The sequence below is a fragment of the Pseudopipra pipra genome, chromosome 4, assembly GCF_036250125.1.
Source record: "Pseudopipra pipra isolate bDixPip1 chromosome 4, bDixPip1.hap1, whole genome shotgun sequence".
Lineage (NCBI taxonomy): Eukaryota > Metazoa > Chordata > Aves > Passeriformes > Pipridae > Pseudopipra > Pseudopipra pipra.
Window position 1 is genome coordinate 46,801,801 of NC_087552.1, and position 27,559 is coordinate 46,829,359.

At 34.7% G+C, this 27,559-nt stretch overlaps 1 protein-coding gene across 2 annotated transcripts in view; it reads left to right on the forward strand.

Moving 5' to 3' along the window:
* Nucleotides 1-27,559, forward strand: part of SGCZ (sarcoglycan zeta) — a 421,202-nt gene that overhangs the window by 297,973 nt on the left and 95,670 nt on the right. For both annotated transcript variants that reach the window (XM_064652798.1, XM_064652797.1), the window contains one exon: nucleotides 13,630-13,731. In XM_064652798.1, the coding sequence (XP_064508868.1) occupies nucleotides 13,630-13,731 (102 nt within the window). The remainder of the gene's footprint in view (nucleotides 1-13,629; nucleotides 13,732-27,559) is intronic.

The window sequence follows — 27,559 nt, forward strand, 5'->3', positions numbered from 1 at the left end:
AAACCAAAACAAAACCCCAGACACTAAACAAACCACCCATTTACTTTTTTACAAAAATAGTAGGGAGAGTCATGAGTACAAAGCCTTGCGAAGACCCTTGCAGGTAAGAGGCCTTGAATATAACTGAAGTCAATCCACTGAGAGTTTTTTAAACCCAGCAAGTTTATTCTATACCATGGTCATCGCTAAATTCCTAAGTTACCACTCAATGGAAGACACTTACAGGAATGAAATAAAAGGGTTGAAGGGGCGTGGAGTAGCAGCAGAAAATCATAGATACTAGTTTTTAGGATCTAAGGATTTATGGGTAGGGGTTTTTTGGTATCTGCCATTTCATGATCAGATTCATTATATAGCTATGGAGAAATACTATATTTCAATTGATGAAATTAAATATCATTACTGCATAACATTAAATATTTGTATATAGGTAAAATATGTATTACTAATTTTAGACATTGACAGATGTTTGGGAAAAACTCCGTTGAATCCCATTGTTCTAAGTATCTGTAAAAATACTGCAGTTTTGTTCCCCTAAATGATTTTATCTCAATTTTCTCTCAAATTTATTTTTTAACTCTCTGAAGAAAATGGCTTAATGACTTCCCTTTGTAATGCACTACTTTAAAAAACACAGTATAAGAAAATATTTTTGCTATTTTTAAAAGTTGTCTTTATAACTCTTATTCTTTGGATTTTTTGGAAATTGGGGGATGTGCAGGGTGAACGTAATGTGCTTCTGTTCTGCTTTGCAACTAGAATTTAGTAAAGAGTGTCCTGATTTAATAAACTTGGATCAGAATGATAATTTTTTTCTCTATTTTATTTTTCTAGATATAATATCATATTGATGTCATATTCATTCTTTTTTTGCAGTCTTTATCTCATTTTCAGGGAAAAATATTTTGAGAACAATGAGATTATAGAGAATACTTACAAGGTTGGTAAGATATAAGCACCTCCTTTTACTCCCAGAATGAAAGGAAGAGAGAGCCTAGTTTCAGGGGGCTTTTTTGTTTCTTTTGTTTTTTTAAATATGTCTGTCTGTTTTATGTACGGTAATTTTTAAAAGCTTGTTGTATTAATCTTTTTTAAACCTAAGCCTTCACCCCTCCTCAGTATTTCTAGTTAATCATTAGCATGTACTGTTAGAAAGCCATTAACTTTGACATATACTAATGTCAATACACTATTAAATTAATCTAATAAAACAACACATAATCTATTCCAGACCTCTGTGATATACTTAACCTATGCCAAAGGGAATAACAAAACAGATGGACCTGCCAACAATTTTTAGTTATTTAAAGCTGGAAGCTATATGATATACCAATGTATAAGAAACATAATTGACATATATCATATTCTGATTAACAGTCTGTTTTATTACTCTTTCTTCGATCTAATTTCTTACACATGTAAATGTAGACTCTAATCTCAGAATGGTAATGCATATATTTTATCTCAGAAACTGTAGAGATAAGATTTCAGATTTTTTTTGAGAAATGTGCTACAACACAGTGCATGTTAGAGATTAAAATGCAAAAGAGCAGACTGGATTCTGGTGTTATGTTGCTTGTTTTAATGTAGTCCTTTATTTAGTACATGTTTGTATTAATTTTGTGGGTTAGTTTGGATTTTTTTTTTCCTTTTAGTATCATTCAGTGGCAACTTCATTTCATAATTGTTAAATATATTCTTGAAATGTACTGTGGATTCTTAGATATCAAGAAAACTTGTTTGCAATGCAGGATACTTCAGCTGATGCAATCTGTCTTCCTAGGCTGGGTGCTATGTAGTAGTGCAGATACTCAGCATTCTGTGACTGTATCTGTCAGCGTGATGCTTATGAAATAGCAATGAAAAATGCAATTAAAATCTGAAAATACATTTTGGAAATGGTGAATGGGATTTACCTTTTTGGAAAATGTTTAAGTTCTTGATATATCTGAGTTCTTTAAGCTCTTTATGGCATTGAAAATCAGGAGCTTGGAGATAGAATACTTTGATTGTGGGATTTGGGTTTAACAACATATTTTTCCTTCTCCTTTTCTCATTATTATGTAAATCGTTTTATGTTGAAGGTAGGGACTAACATGGCTCTGAACGTCTGCAAACTTTGGATTTATAAAGATAGGTTTAGGAATGTAGGGTTAGGATGCTTTTCAGTCTGCATATAGTATTTATCAGACCAGACATTTGTGGAAATGTGTGCATGAGGCACTGGAAATATTGCCAACCTAAATTATGACCTCTCTATTTCTTTGTATCATGTCATTAACAGTCGGTACCTATCTGAGAGAAAAACTTTAAAGTTCCAGGGAAGCTCAATGTAAAAATTGAGCTAAGTAAAATTGAATTGCTGAAGAAATAAACTCTAGTCCTTTATGGTCTCCATTTCTGTGTGAATATTATAATAGATCTTGGACCTCTATTAAAAGAATATGAAATTCAAAATAAGTTAAAATTTGAAATAATTTTCACATTTGACCAGGTTGTCATTATAAGGTTGTTATTTGTTCATGAGGAAAAAAAATGACAAAGCACTAGATTCCATCCTTTGTCACATTTATTCAACTTTATTTAAAAATAACAATTTTCTTAGGATATTAAAACTCAGATATTGAAAATTGTATTGCATATATTTGATGAAATACTGACTAAAAATTGGTGTCAGAAATCTCAGTGCCCTCACCTGACCCAAGATTTCCCTTACCATAGGCAGTAAGAGCCTCTCCATTTCATTGTAGGCACTTCATGTTAGTTCTGTATATTCCAGATTTGAGTCTGAGTCCTTGACAATATGTAATGTTCTTTTACTATTTTTATAGTGTAAAAAATTGAGAAAGACATTTTAGCTTTTAAACTGAAGTAAAATGCACCTAAAGGACCTGTTTTTCTATAAGATTGATTGGGCACTGAAAGAGGTTGCCCAAGGAGGTTGTGGAGTCCCAATCCTTGGAGGCAGTCAAAGTCCAACTGGACAGTGTCCTGAGCAAGCTACTCTAACTACTCTGAGCACCTGGGTGGCTGGATGAGTCAAACAGGAGGAGCAGTCCAACTGCGATGACTGTTTCTATTGCTGTCTTAATTAACTAAAGAAATAGAGATGCATAACTACTGATACTGCATGAAGATATATTCTATAATCCAAGATACACTTTTAAGTTTCTGTGTTTTTTAGACCTCATTTTTAGGTGTGTATGAGATAAGTCGATAAGTTTGCATAACAGGCAGATAAAATGCTATACATTGTCTTTGAAAGCTTGGTGCCCTTTCTTGTGTTTGAGTAATTCTTGCTGTTATTTGACAGCTGCATTATGTCTGGCTATGGCATAATCTTAATGCATTTTAATCACCCCAGTGTGTGTCCACATCTGACAGGCTTGCATCAATGGATATCTTCATTTTGCAATGAAGTACAATGGTACAATGGTACACTACTCACAACTGGATTTGTGCTCTCTGGGGTTTCATTTCAGTTTTCTCTTCAAAGAACATAATCAAACAGATTGTTCTCAGTCTACTGTCAGCCCAGTTTTCAGGGCCTTTTTTATCTTCCATCCTATATCTAAACTAGGACCCTGCTTGCCCTTCTCCTGTGAATGATGAGGAAAATGAATGTAGGAAAATGATGTGAATAATCTACTGCATGTTTCAATGCACTACAGAACACCTTATGCAGGTATTCTTGAAACTGTCTTACTGTCTGCACAATAAGAAATTATGCTTGTTCCATTATTCTAGTACTTTTTCCACAAAAACCCACTCCACACATATAGATTATGTTAATTATTTAGACTAGGAACAGGTATTTTGATTTCTTGCAATTCAATAAAACTTTGTTAGTGTTTACTGGTGATCAGCACAGTCAATTTGTCATAATCCTGAAACAGTCAAGGCAAAACACTTGTACAGTTCTTAAACCAAGTGTACATATGTTTTGCTGATTAATGAAATCAGCAATAAGTGTTGAAATTGAGATCATATGTTAAATATAATGATTCTATTTGGATTCAAAAGCAATGTTAGAACAAATTATTATACTTATAATATCAAAAAGGGCAATCATTGAAAAATCTGATATACTTCCTTCTTCATCTCTTAGAATGTTCCTTCTTTCTCATTTTTCTTAATATTAAAAATTGTCTGGAAAAATATGAAGATAGGCTCTGTTTTGACAACTGTGAGATACTGTATGAAAACAACATTCTTATTTTCACTTGTCTAGAGACAGACTCAGTAAAATGCCGTAAATACAATAAACATGGTAAAAGTATATTCTGCAAAAAATAATAAGAAATTATAAATTTCAATGTGTTCTACCATCTTTTGATTTTTCTTTAATTGTGTGGCTTAGGTATTTGCAGTGTTACAAAGTGGGCTTAAAAGAGCTTTAAATGTATTTTTTACAAGGATTTCCTCAACAAAGAAGAGGCACCTTGTGAAGGTACATGCTGTGTGTAATAGTCTCTGCACAGAAATATATATAGTTATAGACAGAATGTCAGAGATTTCCAAAAGTCACCTGTATATTTGCTGCAATATAGCTTAAACTGTGCATCATTCTTGATATGTTTGTCCAAAAAGCTTTTTAAAATGTTTTCGGATGGATATTGAGCAACTATGCAACATCTTTCTGGTCCAGTTTCTAAAGTCTAAATAGTCTACTGACACCCTTTTGATTCTGAGTTTCTTCATTGTAAATTCACTGTTCATTGTTTAATTATCAGTAGGCATGAAGAAAGTGTTTTCATATGTTAAAATTGTCGTATGCTTCCTTAATTTCTCTTCTCCAGTCTGAACAACATCATCAAGCTTAGCCCTTCCTTGTACATCTTCCCCCTCTCCCCCCATTGCTTTATGGTTATTCGCATTGCCCCTTGTGTTATCCTTATTCTGTTATTGGTTTTTCATTGTTTTGCATCTCATAGATCTCATGAGCATTTTTCAATTTCCTACAAATAGCTTGTTTAATTACCTATTCTGGTAGAGTTCATGATATTTTTTAAAGGATTCAAGGTAAGTTGATTTTTACTGCCACTGTTTTGCCTTTTAAAAGATAAATGCCAATTCCGCCTTTCTAGGTTTCACCTTTACGGTTTGCTCTCATCCATCCTTTATGTCCAGGCTTCTCAATGTTGCTTCAGCATGAAATTCTTCAGATGAAAGAGCATCCTTTCATCCATTTAGCGGAGGTGATAGGAGCACATGGGTCTTCTTATGCCCTTCTTCATCAAAGCAAGTCTTATTTCAGTTGTTGTTCACTTAGACGTAACTCATAGTGCCTGTTGCTTCCTGACTCTAAATTTGGGTATTGGCCAGACAACGACTTAGCATGGAAGAGATGATGTCTTAAGTCTTGTGGCAGAGGCAAATGATCAAGTGGCACCATGAAATTAATGACTTCCAACCCCTCAGTTGTTCCTTTGTATGAGCAAGGGGCAGGGTAAATGAAAGGATATGCAGAGTTTGGACAGATGGAAGTGCGAAGTCCTGGGGACAACTGACAGTAGATGCAGAACTTACGTATGCAAGGGGATGTAGCCAACTTGGTCAAGCTGACTTGACCATGAACTGGTACTATGACTGTAATATCTTTTATGAGACCAAAGAAGTTGATAGGGAAGTAGAGATGGAAAAGTGGAATCATTATTAATTTTAAAAAAAAAGAAAGAGGCGGGCAGATGAGACAAGCAAATCAGAAAAATGCTGAAGAGGGATACAACAGCTGAAAGACGAAGAAAGTATATTCAACCATAGGAGGTCTTGGTACAATGTAAAAGAATGCCCTTAGCTAAGAGCATCTGTGTGAACTGGTTACTGACCTTGAGACCTTTAGCCTTTTAAGTGGCACAAGAAGCAGAAGAACACAGGAGGTCTCTGGTTTGAGAGCATTCTGTCAGTACATGTGCACTTGGTACTTGCTGTGGGACTTGCTTGTGCTGCAGATCACACTTTGATTCAGACCTTTCTGTTCCTTTTAGAGACTGTTGCTGCACTTTGAACAGATCTTCTGATTTAATTTCATCCAAAAGGAATCCCCTTCACTGCCCCACAGTCTGAGCCAACATAGAGTAAGTGGGGAAAGGAGGGATTGCTGCACTCTACTGCTCTGAGCTATGTCACTGTTGCAGGCACATTTTAGCTAATATTTTGTCATTTGCTGATTTTGTATACCTCAAGATGAAGTTTGTTTTACTCAGTTGGCTTGAAAATACCTGGGTGATACAAGTATTCATGAATGCATTCATCCTTTCCTTGCAGGATCTTAGTCCTTTATTACTGGTGCACCAAATAAAACAGAAAATCAATTTATGTTAACCTTTGACTAAAGAAGAAATATAAAAAGCAGGGGAAAAAAACGATCCAAAATATCAATATTCTTCAGTATCTATCACACACCTTTCTTCTTCTTTGGGTAAATTAGTTTGTTAAAGAGCTACTATTTCACTCTAATTCCTTTTTCACCTTAGGCAAGTGTCACAGGAAAATTTCACTAAGAACCCTTTTACTGAATTTTGCCTTCTTGAAATACATTGCTTTTAGTTTGAATCATCTTCCTTCTATTCTAACTTTCAAGAATTCTGTCCTTTTGTGACGAATCCCAACTACATTACCACTTGATAGTCACATTCTTAGCTGTTTCTTCTCTGTGAATTGGAGGCAAATGGGAAGCAGTCCCTATCCTTATTACTCTTGTAATGAAAGCAGCTTCTGCATCCTGTCTTCTGCTGTATTCACAAAGGATGTTAGTCAGTAGCCTATGTTATCACTGAGGTCTCTGCTCTGGTTTACTCTTCACATATACATCATCTGCTTGATCCTTCAAGGGAAATCTCAAAGTGGCAGTGTTTTGGTTTTTTAGTTTGTTGTTATTGGTTAGTTGCTTTTGTTTTGTTTTGTTTTTCTTTAACTTTGTAACTGTCCTTTGCAGTCACTTAATTCTTTCTCCCTTTTGGTCTGAACCTCAGAGCAAGTGAATTTATTCATGCTCCCTTATTGTTCTTCCTCCACAAGATGTACTACGTGAATTTGAATTATTCCATCTCCTTCTCTCCCTAGATTGTTATATTATTACTGTAATTACAAATGAGCTGCTTGAGGTAATAATCTTACGACTGATGAGTCTCAAATCCAATCTAACTCATAATTCTTTGTGTTAGTAATATATAGCTTCTGTTCCACTAGCACTGAGATGGGTTCTACATTTACTATTAGGGATTGGACCATTTGCTTCCCTAATCAGCTACTTCTCTGGAGACACCCTCCATGTCTGGTACTCCTGCATTCCTTTCCAGCTGGTCAACTACTTTTTCTCTGGAACTCCTCATGCCTAACATGTTATTGATATCCTTTCATATCATATGGGCTTCTCTGCTTCACCACTTTGGTTATGGGTCTTCTACCAGCTTCCAAAAGGGTTTTTACAGGGGCTTTTGTTCCTCATTTCTGTTTTTAGAAGGTGTAATCTGTGTTCCCTGATTTGAGCGCAGAACCTGGATTGAAGTATTTCCCTCCAGAGTTCCTTTGCGGACATAACAGCAGGTAGCTGCTTTGTGTCCAACCACCATCCCCAGGGCTGTAGACTGAGAATGATCTGATGACAAAGGTGATTTTGATGCTGTGCTTTTAAAGGGATGAATTGTGATCCTAAACTGCTTTCTAAATTATCTTCTCCTGTCAGTCTCTTAACTTGCCCTGTTATAAAAGTCAGCAGGATATTCATAGAATCATGGAATCAACCGAGTTGGAAAAGACCTCCAAGATCAAGTCCAACCCTTGATCCAATGCTGCCGTGGTTACTAGACCATGGCACTAAGTGCCACATCCAGTCTCATCTTAAAAGCCTCCAGGGATGGAGAATCTACCACCTCCCTGGGCAGCCCATTCCAATGTCTGATTACTCTCTCTGTAAAAAATTTCTTCCCATTATCCAACCTAAACCTCCCCTGGCACAGTTTAAGACCATGCCCTCTTGTCCTACTGCTGGTTGCCTGGGAGAAGAGACCGACGCCCACCTGGCTACAAGCTCCTTTCAGGTAGGTTGAAATGTTGATTCACAAATACATATCTTTCATTGTTTTTCAGTGATCCAGAGTTTAGCCATGCCATAGGAAATTTATAATATGTGAGAACGCACTATCATCCCCCAAAATGATTTTTTTTCAAGTTTTCTCATGAAATTATCTCCTTCACGAGGCTTCTCCCATTTGCCAATGTAACCAATAACTTCTCAATGACTTTTGTTATGCTGAGCTATATGCAAGGAGATTAGGTAGGTCCCTGGGTCATTGTGGCTTTAACACTCATCTAAAATGTGAAGGTTAGTATTTTTAATCCCTTTAAGTTGCAGAGAAGAAACTTGAAGCTATCATTTAGGAGATGAGTGTTCTGTTGAGCAGGCTATTAGATGAAAGAGGAGCTATTTACAAGCAACTTTGTGGCATTTCTTACACTTTGATTTCCTTTACCCTGAGAGCCAAAGATCATTCTGCAGCAAGCTACTTCACTCTTTTTCCCATTTATTTTATTGAGTGTATCAGTGGAGCAAGGTGTTGCTTATTGAAAGATATGTGGAAGCTGTTTGAAAAGCACACATTGTTTGTACTGGAACACTAAGTAACAGTCTAAACTTAGATACTGTAAAGACTGCAATGTTTTATAGTCACACTTGAATAGTAAAATTGTTCAACTACCCAGTTTGATACACTTTTTCCTCACATGAAAATAATCACTTGGTTTTGACAGTAATAGGTTCCTTAGACTGGGCTGCCTTGAAAATTGATTTCTTTAATGCTTTTTGCTACAGTATGATCAAGGAAGTAGTGAATATCTCGTACTTAATGATATTTGGGGGTTTTTTTAATAAGAAAAGCACGCTTTGCTGAATGTAAGTGCCAGTCCAGGGAATTACTGCAGGATGTGCTTGACTTTAGGTACTTCAGTACCTCCTTGACATGGCTCATGATGTTATTGTAAGTTAAGTCTTTGTAATGAAAACCGAGTCACAATACAGGAAAATATCTAAGAAGGTACAAGTGCCTTAATGCATGACTGTAAAAATATTAAGAATTCCATTTCTTTGGATGCTGAAATCTATATCAGGGAATATTTTAAATCTAGGACGCAAATCTGCAGATGAGAATCCTAGCTTGTGAGGTTTGTCTTAAAATGGTTCTCAGTCTTTTCTGATAGAACAGCATAGATTTTCTGGTAATGTTAAAAAATCTTTTGGGATGAAGAATGTGGATGGTAAGAATTTTGAGGGGAAATTACTTTTTTCTTTTTCCATTTCCAGTTAGTTTGAATACTAGTCTGACTTTTCTTGCTTTTTAACAACTTCCATGTTATTTTTTCTTTAGTCTGTATACCTTTAAACACTGCTGCACTGTACTACAGTAATTTATTCCCCAGCTTTTCCCTGATATCTACAAAGCGTCAGCTATTATTTTCAGCAGATGGAATGAAGGCAGATGTTTCCATTAATCCAGATTTTTGCCATTCCAGTGAGTTTTCCTGGATAGCTTGCTATTGTTTTACCTTTATTTTTGGCTATTGAAATTCAGTTATCTTTCCTAGTAATGCAGGAGAATACACTCTGGTTTTGTTACTTATATCACTACCCATTTTGTTTATGCAGGACTGCTGCTGCCTATGGTTCTTCCTTCAATTGTGCTTCCATAAGTATGTCCAAGAACCATTTTTCTTCAGCTGGCATTATGCTTCAACTTTGTTCATTAAATCCAGCTTTCTGCATGTGTGAATACAATACAAATAATTTCCTTATTCATCTTCCTCCTAACCTTTTGTGTACATCTTCCATTTTATCAACAACATAGCTGCTAACATCTTTCATCTTCCTAATCATCCCCATTACTGTTCCTCTACATTACCTGCTTTTTGTGCCATCATATCAAATTCAGTATTCTTTTTCGGTCTTCAGTAAAATTCACCACTACTTCATTAGTTTAATCATGTTTCTTCTGATATCTTACCCTCTTTTCTTTTTCCCTTTGGCATAGTATGTTTGTACACTTAGACATTTCATCTGTTCTTTTTCATACCAATGCAACCACATCATCCACATTCCATTTCATGTTTAGCTTCTGCTATGATGCCTACAAGGGAAAAGACAGTGAATGCTTATTAATTTATAGGACAATGTATTTAGGCACTTTGTCTAAAACACTACTTTTTTGTTATTATCTTTTTTTTCCCCTCCATGTTCTGTGCATTGTTTCCTTCAGATTGTGAGCTTTTGGAGACAGAACCTGGGCTTAAATATGTACTCAGAAATGATGCACAATATCACATCTAACATCATAAGTTTTAAAAAACTTGAATATTATTGATAACAATGGGTTTCCTGGCAGATACTTGGTGTATTTTATTATTAAGGACAACAGGAAAACAACCATGCAAACCTGAAATATAAAATGTTATTTATTAATGTTTTAATCGGTTCAGAATAACCAATGCTTCAATTTACTGTGCTTCAGTTTTCTCTGTGCTTGTGTATGTAAGTTCAAGTACATGATCTTAAGGATGTAATGCTCAGGGGTTGCTTTTCTTAGTGTCTTATGTAGGGAAAACAACAAAGCGAGGCAGGGTCACTGTTAGGTTTTTTTATATTCTTTATGAGAAAAAGGGAAAGTTGTACATGATATAACAAACTGAAAATGAGAAAGAGAAAGGTTTGACACTGTGGAAGAACAGTTCAGCAATTACCAAAGCATCGATTATGAGCACTGTTTTAGCCAAAACTCCAAAGCACAGCACGACACAGACTGCTACGAGGAAGCAAACTCCATCCCAGTCAGTCCCAGCACCTGAATTTAGCATTTACTTAAGTTAAGTTCATTTGAGTCTGGTTTTACATTTGAATAAAATCAAATCACACCATAATGATAATTTGAGTATTAGTTGCCTGGAAAACCTGAACTTTATGGAGTTTATTTGGAAGATTAGCAGAAGGACCTTCCTCTGATTAATCTTTTTAATACTAATAATTTTTTAATCAATTTATTTTACTTGTGAAAACCCTTAAATTTTTATTTGTAGCAGTATAGTTTTTACTCAATGAAACAAGAAACTCTTCTTATTCCAACCACTGCTTAAACTTGATGGGGAGTTATTGATGAAAAAAGTGTAGTGGGCAGTGATTCTTTGAATGGGGTGAGCCTCATTAAGCATGTAATAGTAGTAGTACATCTGACTACTTTCTTTATTTTACTATTCAGCCTTATTTCATATCAGTCATAACACACTGCAGGAAGTTATTGTCTGGAAGATTATTGCATTTATCAAAAAATTGAGGTTAAAGTCACCCTATTCCAGTTTTATCATACCATTTATGACTTATGCCTCTGAATGTAGTGTCTGTCTTCTCTTATCAAATAATGTAATTTTACTGAAACTGGAGTGCTTCTGTCTGTATTCAGTCTGTTGGACTCTAGTAAATGGATATCTCATTGCTGAAGAACTAAAGAATGAGGGCTTAGAAATGTCACTTAGAAAAGGGAAGGCCTTTATGGACAGAGTAAGCTCTCTCATTAGTTTGTTTCCGAGACTCTGGCAGTTTAATCTTGCTTTACAAATTAACTTCCCACTGTTGAAAATAGACAGAGAGAATATGATAAATACCAAAAAATAGTGAATTAATTTTTGCACTTTAGGTCTCTATCAGTAACATAATAACAGTATCACTTAATATAAAGCTACTGAAAGTATTTTGAAAATTAATTAATAGTTGTGAAGAACTGTGTAACTTCAGTAATAAACACTTATGGCAACAGAAACCGAGAAGAAAACGGAAAGTGCTTTATTCAAAGCAGAGTTTTAACAGAGTACAATAACTGTGGAGCAAAGACAATAATGAGGTGAAAGCAAAATAGTGAGTAGCTGCTGACTGAGAGTAGTGCCAGCCTGGCGTGGCATTAGTTGAGATTCAGGAAGGTAAATATTATATAAAATTATAAACTTTTGTCATATGCATACTTGCAAGATGGAACAGATGGAAATTTTCTAGGCAACTTTAATTTCAGCATTTCTAGTTTTCTGAAAGCTTGACTTTGTATTTTTGTATATTTTGGGGTTTGGGATTCTTTCACTTCGTCCTCCTCTCTCCCCCATTTTTATTGTGAATATTATTTTGTGCCTATCAGTTACAAACGTTCCACAGAAGCAGATAAAACAACGTATTGAACTTTCCTTTTCAGTTAGGAAATCTGTTTATGTCCAAATCAACATATGAGTACCTAATTCTTGTTGAGTATTCGTTGCCAAAAATGCATGTGGTTTGTATTTTCTCAGATTATCTTTTCCCATTGCAATTTTATATTCTATTACTATAGAATTGGGCAAATTAAGAGTTAATTGTTTTTAATGCAGACTGCATATTTGAAAAAAAATTCTAATTTATCTTACTTCCTTTTCAAAACCAGGCATCAGTGTCTCATATTGCACTCTGTATTAGAAAGCCTACAAATGCCTGAGGGGTTTATGTGAAATTATTTGTATAAACATCTTATAGCTTGTTTCAAGGAAAATACTGTAACATCTAACATCCCTTTTTTAAGAAGCATTATTTGACAATTCAGCTATAGCAGTTGGGGATACTGTTACCCAGCTGTTTATGGTTGCCCAGCAAGGAGAGGCTACTTGTTTCACAGTTCAGCCAGCAGAGTAGAAGTGCAAGTTCTCATTGTTCCACTACACTAGCGTCAACAATGGCTTCAAAATACGTAATTAGCAATTAGGTTAAATTTGCTAATTTTGCACTTAGGTAGATCAAGTTGAATTCCTCTGGCTGTACACTGAAGAATTATGTTTCTGTCAGGAATATAATATATTGCAAGATTCTAGGAATAAAAAGCCTTGAATTTCTATCAGTGTGGAAAATGATTCTGTCTCTTGAGTATCAATCAGGTTTCATTGTTTTTTCCTGTAAGAATGGAAGCCTTATGCCACTTTTCTCTGTTTATATTTTACTGAACATTGAATCATGTTGTTTGCTTGTTTCATCCAGGCTTTTACAATGGTGCCTTTGCTATTCATATAAATAAAAGCAAACAATTAAAAACAGCCCTCAGCATTTCTGAATGTTGTTCTTTTCATCAGCAACATGCTCTCAGTAGTGATGAGCAACTGCTAAAACCCGTTTTCTTTCTTCTACATACTTTTTTATGTATTTTAATTTCTGGGAAAAGCAAAAATAGGATTCAAGATATAACAATGAATAGGTTGCTTTACCCGATGTTTTATATACATATATATTAGAGTAAGTTAACTACTTCTTTTACTTAGCAATTATAAAATTCAGGATTTAGTTTCATCTCTACAGTAAAGGGAATACTGATGATCTACAGTTGTACTCTTGCATTAGGTGCAGCCAAGGAATAATGTAGGCAGGTCACCATCAGGTTGCACAGTTAAATACCTCCATCCTAGGTGAAGCTTTGGCTATAAATGTGCCCATCTACCTCCTGTCCAAGATCACAAGGAGAGATGGAGACTGTGGGATAGCACTCGTTGTTTTTAGGTGTTAGGTCAACTACTGTGTTCTTTTTAGCTTTTTCTGGATAAGGTTATTTCCTAAAGTGAATATATATATATTATTGATTGTAGGATGGAATGGGAAATTTGAGAGTCACTAAAAAAGGAATACGACTTGAAGGAGTATCTGAATTTCTACTTCCACTATATGTGAAAGAAATCCATTCCCGGAAGGTAGGTGGTTTTCATCTTTATTTCTTAATTTACAGCTAATATAAATTGATCTTTTTAGTCTCAAACTACAAAGTTTAATTCTTTCACCTCCTAGATTAGCAATCAGTAGAGGTTTGCTTTGAGAGTGCCTTAAGAGTGAAAGCTTCCTTCATGTCAAAAATGATTTTTTTTTTCTGAAACATTGCTTGCCTCTTAAAAGAAATGTCTTATCCTAATGAAAGGAGATTCAAAGCATGTATATTTTATACTTCAAATTACCTCAGCACTGGGAATGGAACAGTTGAGTCTTCATTTGATGTGAACTCCAGAAAAACAAGACTGGTGATAAGTGCAAAATGCAGTGAAATAAGGAATGGTTTTGTTTTTTCTGGTATTAGACATAATGATTTCTTTTTCATTCCCATTTTTTATTTTAATTTTTGTTTTCTTTTACTCATTAGGGAGGGGCAAGCTTTCTATATTGAATAATGTCTCTAGGATTAATTTTTTCAAAGCAAACCCTTTTTAATATTGTTTAAATGTAGTTGTTTTATCACATAACAGCAAGTTATTACAGAGGAAAAAAGAAAACCAAGTTATTATGTATTAAGAAATTCATTGTAGCTCATTTTAACTCTTGTTTTGATTTAGTTATGCTGTTTGTATTAACACTGTCAACGAAATAAAAAAAAACAATTTTGAAATACTGGAAATCTCTAAATTCTTTTTACCATGCAACTGATGACCTATGATCACAGAGGAATGTTACAATGGTTTTCAGTTAACCATCTGCAAAGAATTTTAATATGCATACTGCAAAAGTTGACAGGAATCAAAACTATGTTGACCCTAAATGCCTTTGTGACAAATTTTGTTGTTTAAAACCTGTCTTCTATGTATACAAGGAAAGTCTCAAGTATGTTAATAAATGAGATCATGACAGTTTCCCATTTCTCCTAATTAGTTCACTCTTGTGTTTAGAAATCTGTGAGGTAATCTCTCTTCTTTTTCTGTAAAACTAAGATCTTTCAGTGTTTAAGGGAGTAGCAGTATTGTCCTATTTAATGAAAACTTTTATAATATTTAAGTAACCTTCTAGGCAAGCATACTTTTCCTTCAAGGTTGCAGAACATTAGTCACGATGTGTGTATTTTTCCCATTTCTTTTCTGTGAGTGGATGGTGTGTGTTCTATTGTTCCATGCCCTATTACTGTACATGGGAGTTACGATTTGGAATATTTTCTTGCACAGTGCTTCATATTGCAGAACATTAAGTCTGTTAAAGTGAAGATGGAAACTTTTTGTTTCAAATGAGAGTAATAAGAGACCCAAGTAGGGTCCTAATTTCATTTAGCTGCTACCAAATCTCAGAAAAAAAATGCACACAGATGTAACTATTGCAAAAGAACAGGATGCAGAGTCTACCAGAAGCCTAATATAAGGTCCCACTAGTCTTGTGAGACTCATGAAAAACATATAGACTTGTCTGTAAATGTTCTCAAACCAGAAGATAGAGCTAGTAACTGTACAAAGTAGTTCAAGTAATATATTTTTGGTGTTCCAGGTCTACTTATATGTATTAATATTAAAGCACTTGTTACCTAGATAAAAAAGTGGTACTTATACAGACTTCATTCTCATCTTGCAGCACTTGTGAACTAGGTTCACTTTCCAGTCTTTTGCCAACTTGCTCAGTAGTTTTTACACTAAAATTTCAGTAACTTGTGGTGTATGCAAATGTGAATGTCATGACTGAATGATAAAGGAAACCTCTGGAGCTGTATTCAGTTTAGCACTAGGAATTTGTAATGTCTCTGTAGGATATTCCCACAGGTGTGTGGCATCTGCATGTGACATTAGCTGTTTTGTCACTTACAAAATTGACCTTGCTACTGTAGAAATCTAAAAGTAAGCTAGGTTGCCTGAGCTCCCATTACAGTCAGCAGAGACTTGGGTAATACAGACGAGAATGCTTTTACTTGCTTTTTCCATGGAAGAAATAATGATTTAAGTTTGATGTATACTGGATTAAAATATACTGTGAAATTGACAACTCATCATTTATTTTCTAGGAGGAGAGCAAATTTACTCATTCCCCTATAAAAGAACACATCCATTAAAGTGACATTGTTGGATTAACTCTTGAGATGATTTGTAATAAATATATTCAATAGTAACTTTGCAATACAGCACTCCACAATGGTGACACAGTTTGTAGAACGGCCTCTGAGACACCTCCATGTAGGGCTGTCAGACCAGGAGGTCAGGGCTTCACTGTTCTTCCATTATTCGGCACAAAGCAGAGTGAGGTGGGTAGACCAACAATATAAGCAGCGAGGTACAGCAGTGGGTATGCTGTGTTATGGCTAAGAGGCATGAGTGGAGTTCTTACATGTTTGCTGGAGCTATCTTTTAGTAAGCTAGATCTGAAGCTAATAACACAAGTTCATTGGTAGAGGAGGGTTCACCTCTGATTCTGACAGTAAACTGCTTCTGGTAAGAGTTCCAGGCAATCTGTTGAGTAGCTAGGCTGAAATGAGCTCTCTGCTGCAGCAATTTAAGTGTGAGGGTGATGAGGTTTGCTAGTGTAAAGTTCACATATGGTTACAAATGCTGAAGTAGCCACATTTACCTGCTGCAAAATGATGCCCAAATAAGATCACTTATGCAGGGTTAAATGCAGACCTCAAGTTGCCTTTATCAGGAGAACTGCATTGAACTTTGTATATAAGTTGAAAAATTGCCTTTTATCTTGTGATTGCTTCATTAAAGCCCTGAATACTAAAAGTAAATGCTAAAATACTTAGAGTTAAGTCGGTTGGAAAACTGATATGTGTGAATTCTTAAAAACAAAAATTCTAGTGATGTTTTCTCCTGACAGTATACAATTTTTTTTTATCAAAAAGTAGTAATGAAAAATCCAGGTCTTGAGTAAAATGAATATTTGTTGTTTTGTCTGCAGAAGTTACATAAATGAGAAGGCTACTCAGAGTGTGCTTTTTCCCTAACCCTGCTCTTCTTGCTTTGATCTTTTTTACCCTATGCAGTTAGTGGTGTCCACAGAACCATGGGTTCCTACCCCAATCCCATGTTTACATAGAAAAGAAACTTCTGTATTTTCATCAAATGACTTCACTGCATGTCAGAAGCTGGACTGATGCAACAGAACCTGAGCAGATATGGGGTCATTTGATTCTGAATTGACATCTTTCCCTTTTGATCAAATTGCTAGTCTGAAACAGTAAATTTCATCTAGACTATATTACATTTCCCATGTTTATATAATTTGCATTGATATGATGCAAACAAACAATGCAAACTACATTCTTTATGGTGTATCATTAATAAGATGTATGAAATCAAGTAACACATAATGCAGAATCCAATATTTCAGTTCTTCTGAATAATCATTATACTACTGCATCCTTATCATTATACTAGTGCACTTTTGAATAGAGGCAATCAAAGTTTTATTAGTTTGTTATATAACAATAAAAGCTACTCATGGTGTTTTCTTGAGAATGTATTCCTGGGTTTATTAATCTATTTCATTCTCACATACCATACTTAAAAGCCAAAGAAAATCAAGTTATTTTTTTGTTAAATTGTTTCCATTACCTAAAAAGAAGTTAGTCATTGTCCATTAAAGTTGAGGGAATTGCTTTCATTTTTTTGCATAAAAAATATATATTTTCTAAAATAAGCATGTGTTTTCCAGAGATATCCTTAGAGAACACTGAATTTAATAATTCAGTTAAAATTCATGGTAAAATGTTTAGAAAACAAGAAATAGAGAATACATATAAACTTCTAACTGAACAGAGGAAACTCTGAAAACTGTCTATATATCTTGTATTTTAAAATGTATGTGAACTAAGAAATTGTAGATGGGTTTCAAAGCAGGACTTCTTTCAGGTATTTGTTCTCTCCAGATTTTCACTGTGGAGACCGAATATCCTTGTAAATTCTTAGAAAGCTTTATTTTACTTTGTTTTATTTCCAAACCTGGATCCATCTTCATAAAAGCAAATCTACAGTATATTTCTTTCTTCACTATCTCTCTAAGTGTGTATGATCATCAACATAGAATTAACCTTTGCTGACTTCAGCCAGCACATTGTACATATTTAGGTTTATGTTTGTGCCTTTGTGAGAACGTCAAATTTTTTTTTCTGAGACAATGTCTTTGTTGAGCTTCTCTGTCTGATGGAATTACAAAGATGCAGCATAGGAGATCACATCAAAAAGCCTTTATAAAGTTGAGGAAGAACATACATTCATCTTGTCCATTGAGCCAGTCTTCTCTTTTTGCAAGACCACCAAATCAGGTGCTCCTTGCTGTTACTAACCCCATGCTTGTTTTGTACCGTCTTCTTTCCCTGGCTACTTTGTAATGGTTTTCAGGGGGCTCTCCTCCACAATCTTTCTAGGAACTGGTAAGAGGCTGACTGGGCTGTAGTTTCCAAAGTCTTCCCTCCTTGCAAGATGTTGCTACATTCTTTAAGGGCCTAAAAGCGTGCTGTATTTGTTGACTGAACATATTCCCCCACCCTCCATTTAAACATGTTCTTCTAAAATTTCAAGGCCAGGTTTGCTATATCCTCTCTCTTTTCTGCTCTGTAAGATACACCACTGCCATGCAACCAAACTAGTTTGAGAATCATGCAATCCTACTACTACTAACATATATACGTATCAGAGAAACTCCATTTAGGAGATGTCACTGCTCACCCTTTTTGTAATATCAAAAAAATCACAATGGTATCTAAGAATCTGCCGTTGTTATTGCTCAGTGTGAAGTGCAATACTTGTTTCTGTAGCTACATGTCACAATCTGCTCAGATAAAACTTGAAATGCTCCCCAGTTCATTTTTGTACCTGCTCTTCAAGCCTTGCCCTTAGGATCATTCACCTGTCACTAAGGATAAAGCCATTATTGTCCTGGTTTCAAAAACCCAGATAGGCGTAGAGGACTCCTTAAGTCATTTGGGCTATCAACATGATGTAGTTCCAATAGTGTCACTTTTATTGGCTATGAACAAGATATAAGGTTTTCTTCATTACAAATTTTGCGAAGGGACAAGTCACTCCTATATTTGTTGGTGGTCTCTGGAGGAACTACCACTGAAATTGAGTTGGCTTTGCTTGCTCTTCACTGACAGCTGATAAGAACTTCCATGATTCATGATTTTGTCCTTGATTTGCTATACTTCAATGAAATCTGTCTGAGGGTCATCCAATTGAACAACTCTATCTTTTGAACATGTTTTTTCATGTCAGCGTATACTCTTATTGTTACTGTGACTTGTTGCTCAGTTAAGGATGATCTCTGCTTTTTATACTGAAAATTCTAAGTTAATATTACCCAAGTCTTTTCCTTTAGTTGATTACAGCTCATGAATAAAGTTCTGTGGCCTATATCTACCCTTTTTTATACCAGCCTGAGGAACTGAATTTGGTTTGGGAACACTCTTCAGAAGGATGTGGAAAAGTTAATGAAGTAGCATCTGTTTTTCTGGGAGTTGGTTGTTGTTTTTAATATCAGTTGCAGTTTCAGTTTAACAAGTACTTCCTTCATGTAATATGTCAGTGGGGAAAACTTCAATGAAACCATGTGACGTTTCAGTTTGATGTTCATTATGTTCACTGATCTTCATGCACAGTGTATTTGGTTTGAGCTGTTTTAACTGTATGGGCTTCTTAAGCTGAGGAATGACGTTTTTTTCCCTGAACAACTTCAAAATAATGTAGTTGCATATTACACAGACTAAGAAATTACTTAAAGAAATCTTGTATGTTTAAAACGAAGAAAAAAAAGTTATTGGTATTTCCATAGAAATAATGTAAAATAATGTAAAAGCAGATGACTTACAAGTGATTTGTAAAGCAGAAGAATCTATGTCTGTCTTTATCTCCTCGTGCAGGAATTTGGTCATATTTCTTCATGGAAAACATTTATCTTTTGCATCCCATTTTATAAACGGAAGGTGCACCACAGTTTTTGCTCACTTAGAACTATGAATGCACAGGTAAAACTGAGGGGGAAAATGGGAGTCATTGCAGGGGAAAAATATCCATGTAAGCCAGTAAGCACAAACAAAAGCAGATTAATGTAATTCTATCTCCCCCAGATACTGATAGTTTTTTAGCCCTGGCTTAAGGGCTGAGATAATTTGAAATGTATTTCTTACAAGTTGGGCTATGCATTGGCCTCACTTGTAGGCCTTTGGTAGGCAAAGACATATTTTCACAAAAACCATTGTAAACAGTGTGTGTGTTAAATTAGGAGATCTACTTCATATTCAAAGACTCAGTGTATTAACAAAGAATATTCATGTAATAAAATTGTGCTTCTAATGCTGTTAGAGGTTGTCAGCATGGATTTCTGAAGGAGAGATCATGCCTGCCCAAGCTGACAGCCTTCTACAACAAAGTATCTAGCTTAGTGGATGAGGACAGCTAATATTGCCTTTAGCAAGGCTTTTTACCATGTCTCCCATTATATATTCTTAGACAAGCTGATGATTTACACTCAAAAAGGACAATGAAGTGGCCTGAAAACTGGCTAAGCTGCTGGGCTCGAAGAGTTGTGACCAGTGAGGCCAGTTGCTAGTGGTGTACTCAGGGGGTCAGTACTGAGGAAAGTGTTGATAAATTTCTTCATTAATGACCTGGACACTGACAGTACACTCTCAGAAAATTTGTATATGATACAAAACTAGGAGGAGGAGTGTACAAACAAGTAACTTCCAGAAGCAAAAGAAGATAAGAAAAATAATGAAAACATTTCAGTTTCAACTGTTCAGAATTTTAATTATTTCCAACTCACTCTTTTTAATTTTTCTGTTCTGTATCAGGTCAATCTCAAAAGTATCAAGGGTAATAATCAAATCACAACTTCAAAGATAATACTTCAAAAATGATTATAAGAAAGGTTCTCAAGGTATTCGTTCTGTAACAGAAATTGGTGTTCTGAAGTTTGAATGTTTAATTTCCAGAAACGCAACTTAACTTCAAAAATTAATTTCACTCATTAGATATAGAAAAATTTATTTCTTATCTTGAAATAAACCAGAATTATTACAATCCTCTTTTACTTAGTCAGTTTTGCTTTCAATATACTTTGTGACTTGTATGATGTTTCTCACTTTAAAAAGCATTTTCAATGTAATCATATGAAGTCGACAAGGCAGTCATAATCTACAAAAATAAATTTCAGTAAAGTTCCTGAAATTTCCCAAACTTAAGGTCTGTTTGTTACAAACCAGAGGTGTGAAGTTCTGAAGCAATTTTCATTCTGATGACATCTGTGACAGTTATAAAGCTTACTCCCAGAGTTTCATGAGACAGTTTAGAATAAATAATTCTACCTATTTACGTAATTTGTCAGACCTATATTGTGTTAGAACAAGGATTGTTGGTTTGCAGTTCTCCCCCGCCATTATTGTTCTCAACATTTCTGTACTCTAACAGGAAGAAAAACTGTCCCTAAGCAAAGAAAGAAAATTGCATTCTAACTGTTTAAATATACTGTATTTTTGGGGATGGTGAACACAATTTAGTGTCTTACATGATAATAGAGAAAATGAAGGAATATTTCAAAGTTTGATATGAAAAAAATAAGAATGAATTTCACCTTGACTAGCTGAAGTGAAATTCACAAATAAGATACAGTGTTATCATCCTGACAGTCCCTGATTAAGACACCACTGTTCTCTTAAAGGGAAAAATTGCTTGTTCCTTCACAGCTTCTGATAGCTGCCTACCACAAGCAAATATAATAGAGATTGCATTTAAAACACTGTTCCTCTCCCATTTGAAATGAGCTTTGTATTTTCTTGCTTTCAGGAAGAATTAAGTTGAATTTTACTGCTTCATAATCTGCACCAATTTTATTTTTTTTTTATATGAACACATATGTATGACCTGCTTGGTCAGTTTTAAGAAATAGAGTGTTTTATTCCAGATAGCTAACATGCTTTTTGGTTTTGTACTTTACACCCTCTGTTGTCCTAAGAAATGCATCATGCTATAACCTATAGTTTCAGAAGCAACTTGTCACCAGCAATGAAATTTTCTGCTTTGAAAATGCCTTTACAGGGTATTTTTTGTTTGTTTTTTTACCATTCCCTGAAGGAGTTTCCCATCCATCTGGTGCTGTGACTTAAAGTTCAATCTTCTTTGTTTTGAAATCCCTCCCTCAGTGACTTCAAAATTTCATGATTTTTTGTGCTGTCAGATCAATTTCTTAGGAAACCTGCTGAACTTCCATCAGTTTTAGGAAGTAATATGGCTGCAGCATCACCTGTAATGAGGAAGTATCAAGTTAAAATAAGGTAGAGAAGGTAAAGAGATACAAGAAGTGCTAGAAGCACTCCTTTTAATGAAGTAGTACAAATTTCTTAAACATTCTAGAATTAACACTTCTCTTTTTCAGGTAGTGCAAGAAGTAGTGATTTTTTTTTTGCTTATAGATCTTCGATATGATTAACCTCTTTAAAAAAAAGCCAGTAGAGTAATCATTCTCCTTTTTAGGTACAAAAGAAGTAAGTAGCATGTATCATCATCTTATGGATTATATTATTGGATCTTTGCTAAAATTGTTACTCCAAAGCAGTTTGAAATTTATTATTTGAAAAAATAAAATGGAAGCATTGATTATTCCATAACAAGGACCCTGGCCTGCATCCAAGAACAATAAATAACATTAACATTAGTTGAAGGCTTTGTTGACTTGAAGAGCATCCTCCAGAAATAAATGCACAAAACCAAACAATTCATATTCTTTTCATTACCAAGTATATGATGAGTGACTTCCTTTGATCTCAAGCTATTATGCTATATATTAAAATTTCAAATAAAAAATTACCTAACTTCTTGTCTTTAATAAATAACCTGAAATACATTCTACCAATACAATAAAAAATGGACTGGCCTGGCCTTCGACCAAATTCATGTATTCTATGCTGTCTTCCTGTTTCTAACTTTATATTTAATTATGCTATAATTTCTCAAGTGTAATTTCCTTTGAGTTCTGTAGATAAGCATTAAGATTTTCCATATTCCAATTTTTCTATGGAACATGTATATAAAATGTGGAACATTACCATTAAGAATTATCTCCCTTTCTGTGAAACTAAGGACATGAGAATTGACGAAAGACAGCAAGAGTTTTCTTTTCAGACTTCTGTGGTTTGATATCAGCATACTTGGCTGTTTTGCAGGTGACCAAAAGGTTCAGTTGTAGCCATTTGTTACATCATAACATTGACAAAAGCTGTTTCAAAAAACCTCTATGGTCTGCTTGAAAGTTTCCAGAACTTTCTTTACATAAGGTTCTGTCCAACTTAATTCTGGATAATATCTTCATGGGTTACCTCCTCTTGACAAATTAATACTACATGATATAAATTAGTCCTTTAAGTGAATCAAAGACTCAGTGTCTCTTTTCTTCTTGAAAACAATTAGTTCCAAAAATTTTTACATGGTAACCAAGTTAATTTTTTTTTGGTTGTTTTTGTATCTCTTCTTTGTTATAGTTATGCAATGCCACCTACTCAACATCTTCATTAAACAACATTCTCTGCAATCCTTTTTGAATTAACCTTGAGCCAATTTCTGTTCTAGAAATACAGGCATAGTGTTGTCTGTGTTACATTTTAAACCTCAGCTATTGCAGCAATATGCACTTTAGCCTGTAGACACATGAACTGTTTCTATATTAAGTTAATTTTAAAAACTCAGTTTTGATTAGACTCTGCTGATTTACTAAAATGTGATTTTAAAAAAACAAACCTTATAATTAAATTTCAAGAAAAATTTTTAAGGTAGCAATTGTGTAAGTTTTTCAAGGATAAGTCTCTAAGCTATATGAGGACCTCAAATTAAACAAAAGAAAACCTTAAAACAGAAAAGTAGTGCACTGTTGTGCAATGTACTGTTTGTGTTAGAAATTCAGTTGGAAATAAACACTAGCAAGAACTTCAGACTATAGATGGTGAAATCCATGGATGGGATTAGAATAAAGAAAACTCACAAGGAAAGCAGGAGACTTATAATGGAAGCAGCTGAAGTTAGCATCCTGTACTGGAATTGGTAATTACTTCAGCATTATGCTTCAGCATTATGATTGTACAATAACAGCTGGGATTTAAAGTAAAGTTGGCTCTTGGGCTCCAGCCAGAGGCTCATTTGTATCTTTTGCTGAATTTAAATCAGTTGTTGTGCAAAGGAAGTAACTGTAGTTCACAAAGTTTGTTAATTTAGGGTGGCAATCTGTCATGCATAATTCTACAACAGCTACTACAGTACATACTCTTTCTGAAGTCTTTGCAAGTGTAAATGGTAGTTGCAGTAATATGGGTGTAGGTCGGTGATGCTGAATTTTCTTTTGGTCTGAAATTATTTTTACAAATACAAAGTTATTATATGTAATTCTGATTAGTAAAATTGAAATCTTTGTTGATACTAAACTTGGCACTACAGTGGTGATTTCCCTGAAAGATGCCACAATCACTTTTAGTAGAAAGGAAATTTGAAGTTTACACAAAGTGTATAGAATGGCTAGAAAGATATTTTTTTCTCTTGCTGGTTCGGTATATGAATACGAGGTTTGGACAGAGTTTATTTTTGTCTCTGAGTTTTTCCCTTGGTATCCACCACATCAGAATCTTCCTATAAATCTATGGTTTCTCTTTCTGAGTAAACTAGGTAACTACAAAATCCCAGAAGGAAAGTACGTCATCCTCGTGTTGCTATTTTAATAAATTATAGGCATTTGGGAATGTCAGTTAACTCTCCTAACAAGCTGAGCCAAAACGCTGGCACAGAAAATGCAGAAAGTGGATTGGCTTTTTGCAGAAGCAACTACTTTACATTCTACAAGCAACAAATTGGTTTAAAAAATATTTCAGTAAAAATATCATTATGACTATTTAGAGCTGGGATACTTCAGAGTGTTCTTTTAAGATACAGGTGCTGCTTCTCTTATAAAATATACTCATTAGGATGCAGTAGTTTTTTGAAATACTGTGGCTCATATTGAATAATATAGTATTGAATAAAATATATTTGGAGTAGCTTCACTTGTTGTTCAGAATTAATAAGGGCAGTACAATTTTGTTATTCTGAAAGTGAGGAAAATTATACGTTAGTGTATTACTTGGTGGAACTCATACTGCTCAGGTAAGGTCTTGGGATTACCTGAAAGCAACTGATGCTAGAATGAAGTAGTGCTTCTTTATCTTTTATAAGTGGTGGTGATTGAATACTAGGGAAAAATACAGTTAAGTATGTGGAAAAGACAGGTATTTTGGGAAATAATGTTTATACTTAGCTGTGGCACTTATTGTTCCTTTAATGTAGGGCATAGGACAAGGGGTAATGGCCTTAAACTGAAAGAGGGTAAATTTAGATTATATATTAGGAAGAAATTCTTTACTCCTAGGGTGGTGAGACACTGGAATGTGTAGCCCAGAGAAGCTGTGGATGCCCTATCCCTGCAAATGTTCACGGACAGGTTGGATGGGGCTTAAAACCTGCTCTAGTGGAAGGCATCCATGCCCATGGAAAGGGGGTTGGAACTAGGTCACTTCCAACACAAATCTTTCGATGATTCTTTGACTTTTATTTCCTCAAAGTTTTTATCTAGTAGATAAAAACCACAATCTTGAGATGTTTCTAAAGTTGTCACACACGAAACACAGAAATTACTAGCTGAAATATTGTCAGTAGAGTATGCAAGAAGCCATGATAATATTCTCCCAGTTGAAGACTGCATTTTTTCTTCACTCCATACTTTGCTCTTTGCAATTTAAGGTATTTATCATTTTTTCTTTAGAGGTAGAGGAGCATTAAGAATGCTGTTTTTAAATACAAATACAGTTGTTAGGATTTGTTTATTTATGGCTATTCTGTACATTTTGAATGTTTGCGATTGCTTAATGGTCTGGGGTTTTATCTGTGGATTTCAGCAATTGGTTTAATACCAATCAAAATACTGGGAGAGGCATCTGGTGAGTATGGCACAGATGCTTTCTGTCTGAATTCAAGTAGTATAAATCAGTATTTATGAAGCATTCTACAAAGAACTCTGTTGCATGTGTGTATTTCTGTAACAGTAACAGGCATAAATCTGTTTTTGACCTTGCGTTTGGCATTCAGAAGATGGTGTCGATGTACATCTACAGCAGTTAATCTCTCCACCCAGTTTTCAGTTCAGGAACTGTGTATTTTGCACATGTTCCTATCTCTTAGTGCAATGAGAACCAGGTGGGCACCAATTTTCCCCTTATCCTCCAGGTATCTCAGTTTCTACATAGGAATCACCCGAAGTCACACAGATTAAAGATATCTGTATGCATGACAGATGAGCTAAGGTTACAAGGTGTGCTGCATAATTGAAAAGGAGTTGTAGATGCATCCAGCACAATATATTCTTCCTGCTAACTTCCCTTTCATTGAATAAACCAATTTCAAACTCGGAACACAAGCAAGACGAGTAAATAAACATAAACTGAGCCTTAACTGTGGATGCTAGAATCTAACACATGCCTCATGAGGCTGAAATTTTGTATCCTACTCAGACAAAAGTCCAAAACCCTTCAGCTCTCCCAACACAGTAATGAAATCCTTTATGAGGTACATAGAGACACTTGCTTCACACCACCTGAGATTTTTTTTATGTGGATATCAGTGTGAAATGATGAAACACATTTAATTGTATGTTTCGGTCAAATTCTACTTCATGTACAAAATTTTGTTGTCAAATCACTTATCCCTGAAGGCAAACTACTCTTAGAAGAAATATTTAAAAATATTAAGCATATAAATGAATTTCTTTTTAATAGACGAGTTTAACATTTGTTATTGAAGATAAATTGCAGGTGAAGAACTTACTTCCAATTGCTGGGCATAGTCCCTCAGAATTTCATCTTGTATGTCTTTTCAAATGTTATTCTAGCTCTTTAAAATAGAATCTCCTCTGATCCATATCATCACATTTAACATTTCAGTTTACATCAAGTGTCCTTTTGAAGTGCCTGTCATAATCGTCTGCAAATACAGTCCTTTGGTATGTGTTATGGCATGGTCTTGCAGCATGCAAACTGGATTTGTTTCTGTAAAACTAAGCTAGAATATGCAGAAGTATAACCTCAAAACCCACAAATAATGCTATGTCCTCAGCACTGAAAGTTTCATTGTAAAAGTCTGTTCTAATTGGATCGCGTTGCTTTAGATATAATATTTCGTACTTCTGCTAATCAAGCTACTCCCTTTCTTTACTTCTCTTCCTTAAAATGAAGCCAAGGGCCCTGATAGTTTTTCAGCCTACCTAGAGGTTTAAGCAGAAGGCTTAATTAATGTCTTCAGCTGTGATCTGGAAAATGCAGTCTCTCACAGACACTTTTGTCTAGGATTAAAGTAAAGTAGAACTGATAAATCTCTGAAAAGTGAAATTTCCAAATCAGAAATGTAAATGAGAAATCATTATCCTGAGAATAAAAAAGAAACCTCTTTTTTTTTTAAGTGTTATCCTTTAGAATTTCATTAATTTCTTAAATATCTTAATTATATCAGACCTTGAATATCTAGTATTCTTGCTTGTAATCCTATTGTGCTTCTCTGTACAGATAAGAAACTACTTTAGCTAAGTTTTAGTGTGCAGGGACTCTCTATAGAATTAGAATCCACATTTCTCCGTTTGCATATAGTTTTTGAGAAATTTCACAGGTACTTTTGCAGTTCATCTTTTCTTAGCTAAAGGATTTAATCTTTTGTGATTTGTTTTTTATTTAGCCAGTTTTTAATCTTCAAGTATCGAGTGTTTAGGAAATGTGTTTAAAACTTT